We start from the raw sequence: 8,704 nt of genomic DNA on the forward strand, positions 1-8,704 counted from the left end.
ACCTAAATCATTCCAATATTTATTTCATGATTTTTGTTTTCTTTTTTTCCCATCAACTTGCCCACAGTTTTATACATTAGCTAAGGGCACAAAAATACAATGCGTAATAAACTAAGCTTTAGTTTTGTTGCTTCCAGTAAAAAACGCTTCAACCAGCTTAAAAAAAGTGGTCCCTCACAAAGTCCATTTGTCCCCACATATCAGCGACCAATCCTCAAAAGCGAACCCTCAAGTCTGGCTTAAAAAGGTTTAAAGCTTTCCAAGTTAAACCAATTGTTAAAACCTTACGAAGCAACTGTTTCTTCCCTCGTCCCTCCTCTTGTGTGAAGAGCAACAGCTGATTTATGAGAAAAAAAATCCTTTGGTCAACACAAGTTGGGGGTAATATTGTTTAATCACAATTCTGTCCCGTCCCCCAAAAATCACCCCAGTTTCCTGCCAAGAAAGGGAAGTGTTGAAATTATCTCGAACTATGTTTGGTTGGATGCTGTCCACCTACCTTGGGGACCAACATCTCCAAGGGCCTCAAGAGGAAGTTTCTTTATCGCAAGGTTGGTTGGTTGGGGCCAGAAATTCCCAGTTGTTTCTGCAAGAAAGTGCCCCAGCTTTTTTTGGGGGAAACTCTGATGAAGCCTCCCTCTAAGTGCCCGCCCTGAAAACCACCAGTCCGCCCCCAACAATGCAGCGTAACAACCACACCCCAACAGAACGAAGAATGGCTTGAAACCATTTTCTACCACCTCAATGACTTGTAAGTGCCGGGTTCGAAGACAACTCCGGTCATCGATAATACGTCTGGGGTGCGGTTTCAAGCATTACCGATTGGCGGGAAGAAACAGAAAAGGCGAGGGTTTTGGAGGTTGTGGGCCCAGCCCCCTCCGTCCAAGAAAGGTTCCCCAAAGGGGTTGCTGCCAATTGAAAAGGATTGGGAAAAGTTGATTAACATGTGGGGAATCAACTCTTCTTTTGCCATCGTTACCAAGGGAGTCCCACCCTGGGTAAATCATACCTCCATGTCAGTGGGGGGTTCTGTAAAAACCCAATCTGCGCCACCTGAGGCACCTTAAGAAAATTCTGAAAATTCTTATCCTTATCTATATATTAGAAATTTATTAGGATTAGTAGAACACAAAATCGTGGAAATAGGTGATTGTAGATTGTAGACTGTTTTCTGATAATGTCAGAAAACAGTGAAAAACAACAAAATCCAACCAACAGCCCAAAACGTCTTATTAGATATGATAAGATAAGATATACCTTTATTAATCCCCCGTAGGAGAAATTCAAATTACACACAGCAGCATTGTGTAATATAGTGCAATAAAAAGAGTACAGTATACATACAATGGGCATGAGCTAAAGCCACAGTCTACCCGAAAGGTTGAAATAAATCTAAAAATGTGTGACTGTAACTGTGAAGTTATGTGGATCAAACATGCAAAAAGAGCAGTGTGGTTAGTTAAGTTCTCCCCAGCCGATGAGAATAACGATTGGTAACACTGACCGTGGGTTCTCATGTGGTCTCTCAGCAGCCTCTCTGTTGCAAAACGTTTGGAACAGTGAGAACACTGGAACCGCTGACCTACAGCACACATACAAACAAGCACACAAAGAAATGACTACTAGATGACACAATTTGAAGCTAAAACAGTTAGCAAACATTGTTGTTGATCTTTCCTGTAATAATTCGAACCGGTTTTTACCTTCCATGGCGCTCTGTCGTATGATGTGGTCAAAGAACTTGGTGTTGTTGGCGTACATCGCCCCACAGCCTGGACATGCCACCACTTTCTCCTGGGTGTGGCTGCGCAGGTGCTCCCGCAACTTAGGACGTCCTTTTGCAGTGGCTTCGCAATCTGCAGAGTGACAACAATCCTCCATTATTAGTGTCGAGTAGAAAATATACTCAGCATTTTTATATAAATCTGTTGTGTAATCTCTAGCTGCGTTGATATTTCTGAGCTATAATCTCGAGATAAATCATGTTAAACCTACCTTTCCATCCACAGCGTACTGGGAATTCACAGTCTCCTGCTGGTATATCCATGCACATGCTATGCATCTCCACATGGCGATAGAACCACTCTGGGTTTTCATACGGAGATTGCTTTAACAGATATATATAGAAAGCAGAAATACACAGTCAGAATTATTTAAAGTTCAAGAAGACATGATTTAAATTCTTATTCAAATGTATCTTAACTGTGTGCACGCAGAGGCCCCGTTTAAGTAACTGTTCACCAACTGCTTAGCTTGTAAAATCAAACTGTTCGTCATCATCAAGTTAATTTATGACTACTAACGGACAACATGTTGTCATTTGTTTCACAGATGTAGACTGTTACAGAGGGACAAAGAGATGTCGTTACTTTAAATGCATCGTGGATTGGCATTAGTTGAAGCATACAAAGTAAACACCACACCTTGTATATTCAACTGATGCCCGCATGTAGAGTACATGTTTATTAACCAAGTAATCTTGCCCTGCTCCTTCAGCAGCACGGGCCTCAGCCAATCTCACCTCACATTCGTCCCAAAGGCAGAGAAAATTGTCTGGGATTTCAGGGATGTTGTTGCGGTTGTGGTAACCGATGGAGCAGGTGCCGATTTCTGGCTGGGCGTTGAGCACCTGCTGACCCAGCTGCTTCAGCTTGGTATGGTAACAGTGAAAGAACAGGTGCCTTCGCAGCTCCTCAGGACCCTCCACAGAACAGAAACCACAGTCTCTCCAAAGACAGTTTCTCTCTGCTAGGCACAAAAAGCAGAGTTTGTATTAGTAGGTGTCACTCTTTTGTGGTAATATTTGTTGTTTACTGTCTATTGTTTAAGAGCACTGCAGCTCATTAGATATCACATTAAGCAAGATGCACATCAGTTTAACACTTAGTATCTTGTGTCAATACCTCACTACTCCCAATATATAACACTAAACACTGACCTTCTGCTTCTGCGTCCTCGTCCTCCTCCGCCATGTCCACAGCAGTAAGGTGACCCTCCGCATGCTTACAGAAGTTCTCCATCCGACTGAAGGACTCCTGACACGAACTCCACTCACACTCCAGTTTAAGTGTTTTCTTGTGGATCCGTTTGTTCGGAGGCATCTCTCAAGTGTGCCGCGTTTGAAACAGACTCAAACTACAAACGTCGCCCAAGGTTTAGACCATCACCTGTGGCACGTCCAGGGTGGCTCGCTAACACCGGGTGCTGGTCGGTAACCGGGTCCAGTCTCTGAGCTGTAAGACCTTCAGCAGCTCCACGAACCTCCTCCTGCACCACGGCGACTACACGGAACACCGTCAAAGAGCGTCAAAATGTGACTACAGGAGCTTCAGCACAATGACAGAGAGCACTGACATCATGTAAACAGGAACGGGGCTGTGTGCAGCGCAACCGTCTCCTCAGGAACAACGCATATCTCAATAGTTCCGGGTGTCATTTGTTCCGGCAGGTACTTTTCCTTGGAGAGTATTTTATGCTACTGTAAATATGGTACACTTTACTCCACTACATTTATTTGGCAGTTTATAGATTTGCATTCATCCGTTTATGCAGTTGCAGATTAAAAACACCCAACACTATACTGTATTTAGTAGCAGAGCTCAGTTGATACTGGATTTAAAAGGCGGATTCTGATATCTGAGCATTTAAAAAATAAAGATAACATATCAATAAAATAACAGCCAATATTCCTTCCTTTTCTTAAAAACATAAAACTTTTTTAAAGATCCTCATTGAGATTTAGTTTGCTTGTTATTATTACATATTATATTTTTGGCATTTCTGCACCACAATTTCTTATTTGTTCACCTTTGTATTACGCATTATAAGATTATCATTGAATACTCCTGTACTAACAATTAAGATTGTGAATGCAAGACCTCAAGACTTCGCAGTCAAGTATTTATACATTGTTGTATTACTGCGTCTAATTAAGAAACTGAACACCAATTAAAGCACTGCAAATGATAGCAATGGCAGAATATCATATTTTAATTTTATTTCTCAATTTGAGCCTTCCATCTCAACAGTAAACAGTTTCTCAGTTGTAGTTACATTCCTTAACAAAATAATCCAGTGCGAGTCGAATTCACATCGTCACGTCTGAACCCTTAGAGAGGGGGGGAATGCACATCAGTCATAAAAATACAGCTATGTATCCAATAATACCAAGAAAGGTATAAACAATTGATTATAAGCCCTTCACCTTTCATAGACCTTAATTAACTTTTACAACAACCCAGACACTCATTTAATCTCTTCTAACACCCCCCTCTATTTACTCTTCTTCAGACTGATTACAGCCTCATTAGCTTTTTACTGCTTTTCTTCAATCACCATTCTGTGTGCGTTTGTAAGTAAAAAAACAAACAAAAAAAGATACTAACTGTCCCACCCATGTTGCATGGATTGATATTTATGAGTGTGGATGAAGTGTGAGTGGGTACATTTTTGCTTCAACGGCAGATTCAAGCGATGGGCCGCTGTTTGAGTAACTATATATATATTTAGGGCACTTCTACATCCATAAATCCTGATATCTAATGGTAACAATTCAGTAGCAGTCAACCATTGATGTTGGCCAACTTGAAGACCAAAAGTCATCCCCGCTTACTGTTCTTTCCTCTAAAAAAAAAAAAAAACAAGTATAAAAATATACTTTCAGGCTGGACACACAAGATAATTAAGACCCAGTCACACTTTCCTGCTTGTAATTACTGAGACCAGGAGAATAAGCAACACTACTGCTGTTGATCCATAGCTGTGAAAATGTTCTACCAAGGTGAAACATAGCTTTAAACCTTGCACTGGGTCTTTACTGCAGGTCGAATCTGAGGCAGAAAAGTAACAGTGAGGTAATGGACTCTATTAAAAGGCAGATGAACAATGAGCCCATAAAATAGTTCCATAACAATATTATCATATCATATTTTCTCAGTCAGTCTCTCCTCTTTCCTGGAGAACTGTCTAGACATCGTAGAAGAGACGCACCAGATGATAACGTATCCCAAAAGCCACCACACTGCCCATCACCTGAGAGATAGACACAAAAAAGAGCATTCAGTGAAAGATTCATATATTTCTAACATTATTCCAGGGTGTTTGGATACTGCAGGTGCTTTATTTATACCTGTATGATGAGCATGATGACTGTGAGGTTTCTCTCATGGGTGGGACCGAGTAATTTCAGTACCAGGTTTATTAAGGTCATGTTGTTGCACTCAATAAAATCATCATCTCCCTCCTGGCCTCTTCGCACTTCTAGCAGCTTCAATAACTCTGCCACCTGTTGAGGATTAAAACGTATTAGTGTTATCAACCAATAAACACAATTGGAAGCCTGCCACTGTTCTCCTCCAATCCTCACTACATGCACTTTATTATTAGGTAACCCGGAAAGAGACTCTGAATCGCTGCCTACATGTCCAGTTTCTCTATCCGATTCAAATAGTGATATAATGAAGTGACAAACAAGGGATATTCTGTCTGATTATCTGGCTAATTAATAGGGGAATTCAGGTGAGAGGCTCGTCTGTGATACTAACAAGTCTGCCAGTGTTGTCACTTTTACTGCATCTGCACCATCAGGCATGTTTCCATCTACTGAGGGTCCTCTTGCATGCCAATGTGAGGATTTGACGCTTTTGACTGTTTTATATCATTTTTGTGTCAGACATAGTAACATTACATTAACATTTTCTGATTTATTTATTGTTTAATTTCATTTTCAATAGAATTTGTTTGTTCACCAGGGCCCGCCATAAGGTATCTGAGCATTGTGGGCAGAGTGACACTTTGCACAGGGAGTCAGTCTATTAAGGGAACTTGGGATCTTATACTGACCATTTTGCATACAATAGAGTAAAATAGGTGTTGCTTTTGGGTCGTTACCCACCATTAAGTTTCAGTTGTGTGAACCCTGGGTTAAGTGGTCAGTTAAAAAAACAGAATACAAGTGCAAGAGCTTTACCGTCAGAATGAGGTGTCCTAATTTAGAGAGGTCCTTTCTTTTGAATTTAGAGTAGCTCATCCCCAGTTTACCCGTGTCTGGATTCAGCCTTTCATTAGCAGTGGCATTGGGAGAGAGACAAAGGGAAGAAAGACAGAGCACATAAATGATAATGAATGAAACCATATCACAAACTCAATTTAAGACAGTGAGCAGCAGGTTACCTGGGGAGCCGGTGTCTGGGACAGGGGATAATATGAAAAAGCTGAGGCAGGGAGTAGACAAAGTTAACCACTTGAGGAATGAAGAACAGCAACATTGTTTTGCTGAAGTGCCCCAGGATACCGACTACAGCAAAGGTCATCCCAGCAAAGTAGCAGAAAGTGTCTCCCACAAACACAGATGAGGGGTACCTGTGACAAAACAGGTGGTAAGTTAACAGAATACAGGCGCAACGACATCATCATGTGTCAGGTAATAGGTTTAACTTACCAGTTGTGGTAAAAAAGTGCTAATGTGGTGAAGAAGAATGGTAACATGAAGTAGAGGGAGAAAACATGGTCATCACGGTAGTCACCTGATTAGATAACAGAACAGACCAAATGTCAGATGAAACATGTTCAGCACTTTGAGGATTATTTTTGTACAACAGGAAACAGGAACACTGTAAAATGTCTACATTTATAAATCACAATCACATTCAGTCTGATTTCTCAACTATTTTCAGGCATTTCCGAGTCAAATAAACTCATCCATGTCCGATACACTTATGAGAAACAAACCACACACCACTGAGCTCCAGCAAGTTGAAGACGATGATGGAGCCGGAGATAAACAGGGCTTGACCTGACTCGATGCCATTGATGCCCGCTAGGATGTTGATGGCGTTTGTGCAGAATACCGCAAGCATCCCCATGTAGACGTAGTAGAGAATACCTGCAGAAGATCACACATCAATTAATTAACATTTACTACATCATATCACGTGTTTAAGTTTCTTGAAAACTACTTTATGTACTCAAGGAAGATTAATATTTCAGCAGCACAAATCCTCAGTGGCTCCCAGATGAAAATATATATCCTATCTGGTAGGTATCAAGCTGGAGGATGTGAAGGACGTCTGGGATACGCCTGCTGCTACAGAGACGATGCCCCCAAACCACCCCACCACTCACCCAGATCCAAGTGCAGCCCAAGCAGGGCTCTGAAGGGCTTGGGCACCACGATGACCGTGTTGCCGAAGTTGGTAAAATAGACCATGAGCAGCGGCAGGGAAGCCATGGTGGGAAGCAAGAGCTTGTGTCTCCACCGCAGGTTCAGCACATCGTCAGCGAAGCCCAGGAAGATCATGCAGCAGATGGCCAGAAGTGCACCGATCAGCTGTACAAACTGAGCAAACAAAAACAACAGCACAGAGAGTCAGGCTGCACATCTGAGAGAAACACACACACACACACACACGTTTGCTGCACGTCAATGGACCCACCTCATCATGTGGGAAGCCCATGCACTGATCTCCTACGAAGCAGCTGAGGAAAGGCACTGGTATGAAGCAGAAGAGGATGATGAGGAAGACCGTCCCACTGATGACTCCTTGGGACTCTGGGCTGCAAAGAGAGAGGCGACCAGGAAGAAGAATGAAAGCGAGGATTAGGACAAGAAAACAGCACATCTGACTTCCAACCTGGACATAAGTCAGCTGACACACTATCAAACCCCAGGAGGGAGACGAAAATGACTCACACTTCCTTTTTGGTTGTTTTGTTTAGGTCCATTCCGTATAACCTGGCTGAGATGAAGTGGTCTTTGAACGCAGGGATGAGTTTCAGTGTGGCCAGGCAGCCCAGCGCAGACATGAAGCCGTTGATCACCAGCGGAAGGACGGGGACTGGTGACATGGTTTTAGACATTTTCTTGTTGTTGTTGGCGGGTCTGTGTGTGACAGATCAAATCACGTTTCTAGCTAATCTGACGTTGTTGTCCCCTCCACCTTTCAGGCGATCGATGAACGAGCTTTGGTTGTCTTCACCGAGGTAAAAACATGTCATATCGTCATTTTTAGAACAAACTCCATCTCCGTGATGGCGGTGACAACGAAGAGTGGGTCCACAGGTCGCAATGGTAGTCCATGTCGCCTTTCATTACGGGTTGTCGGTGCTATTATCTGTCCACTGCCCGGTTGTCTAAACTCCACGTCTGATATCAGTGTAACCGTAAAGTGCACAGCGGCACAAGGAGGTGCTACTTCCTGCCATGCTCTTCAAAATAAAATGTTACGTCTGGTAACGTTTGTTTTTGTTAGCAGGAAACTGTGGTTGCATTTCAAAATCTCTGGTGAAAGCGTTTTATTTGTTGTCTTTCTTTTCTTTCTTCTTTTTTTTTAAAACAAAAACAAAACACAATGTCACTTTCATTGCTGTGTGTTATTTTCTGCACACGGTTGTTGTTCACTTGACACACCAGTAAACAAACCTGCAGCCTGCCAATGCGGTGTTGACACGGAAGTGACATCTTCTTCTTTGGTTGACATGTCAGTGGTATAATGGACTTCTGCCATCTGTTGTCAAAACAACAGATCTTTCTTTCTTTCTTTCTTTCTTTCTTTCTTTCTTTTCAGAAAAGTGGCTCAATAGTTTATCTTATCTTACATTTGACATTACACCAACCACCACTGTGGCAGGGAGAAATGATGGTGGGTACATTACAGAATATAAATAAACAACAACAACTATAATTGTACAAAAAGTGGCCCATCAC

General features: G+C 42.2%; 2 protein-coding genes across 3 annotated transcripts in view; both read right to left on the reverse strand.

The window, feature by feature from the left end:
* Nucleotides 1-3,399, reverse strand: part of hinfp (histone H4 transcription factor) — a 5,216-nt gene extending 1,817 nt beyond the window's left edge. The window contains exons 1-5 of one of the 2 annotated variants that reach the window (XM_035667163.1): nucleotides 2,939-3,399; nucleotides 2,522-2,745; nucleotides 1,996-2,107; nucleotides 1,704-1,856; nucleotides 1,505-1,582 (exon numbers count right to left, since the gene is read on the reverse strand). In XM_035667163.1, coding sequence (XP_035523056.1) covers nucleotides 1,505-1,582; nucleotides 1,704-1,856; nucleotides 1,996-2,107; nucleotides 2,522-2,745; nucleotides 2,939-3,101 — 730 coding nt within the window. In that variant the 5' untranslated portion in view covers nucleotides 3,102-3,399. Of the gene's footprint in view, nucleotides 1-1,504; nucleotides 1,583-1,703; nucleotides 1,857-1,995; nucleotides 2,108-2,521; nucleotides 2,749-2,938 lie in introns of both variants that reach the window. The other variant, XM_035667162.1, reaches the window with a different exon arrangement.
* Nucleotides 3,400-3,966: 567 nt separating this feature from the next.
* Nucleotides 3,967-8,183, reverse strand: dpagt1 (dolichyl-phosphate (UDP-N-acetylglucosamine) N-acetylglucosaminephosphotransferase 1 (GlcNAc-1-P transferase)). Its single transcript, XM_035666933.1, has 9 exons — nucleotides 7,691-8,183; nucleotides 7,434-7,554; nucleotides 7,123-7,336; nucleotides 6,737-6,883; nucleotides 6,440-6,524; nucleotides 6,172-6,360; nucleotides 5,969-6,056; nucleotides 5,129-5,284; nucleotides 3,967-5,031 (listed from the first exon to the last, which is right to left on the reverse strand). The coding sequence occupies exons 1-9, from the start codon at nucleotides 7,855-7,857 to the stop codon at nucleotides 4,966-4,968; spliced, it is 1,233 nt and encodes a 410-aa protein (XP_035522826.1). The 5' UTR covers nucleotides 7,858-8,183; the 3' UTR covers nucleotides 3,967-4,965.
* Between the last annotated feature and the right edge of the window lie 521 nt (nucleotides 8,184-8,704).

This window comes from Morone saxatilis, unplaced genomic scaffold, assembly GCF_004916995.1.
Source record: "Morone saxatilis isolate NCDOM2014 unplaced genomic scaffold, NCSU_SB_2.0 Contig20, whole genome shotgun sequence".
Lineage (NCBI taxonomy): Eukaryota > Metazoa > Chordata > Actinopteri > Moronidae > Morone > Morone saxatilis.

Excerpts from the sequence above, each read along its gene's own strand:
- dpagt1 (XM_035666933.1), bottom strand. The coding sequence starts at position 7,857 with ATGTCTAAAACCATGTCACCAGTCCCCGTCCTTCCGCTGGTGATCAAC. Across the intron at positions 7,337-7,433 it reads TGGGCTTCCCACATGATGAG|TTTGTACAGCTGATCGGTGC; the intron begins GTGGGTCCATTG and ends TTGTTTGCTCAG. Across the intron at positions 6,361-6,439 it reads GCACTTTTTTACCACAACTG|GTACCCCTCATCTGTGTTTG; the intron begins GTAAGTTAAACC and ends GTTTTGTCACAG.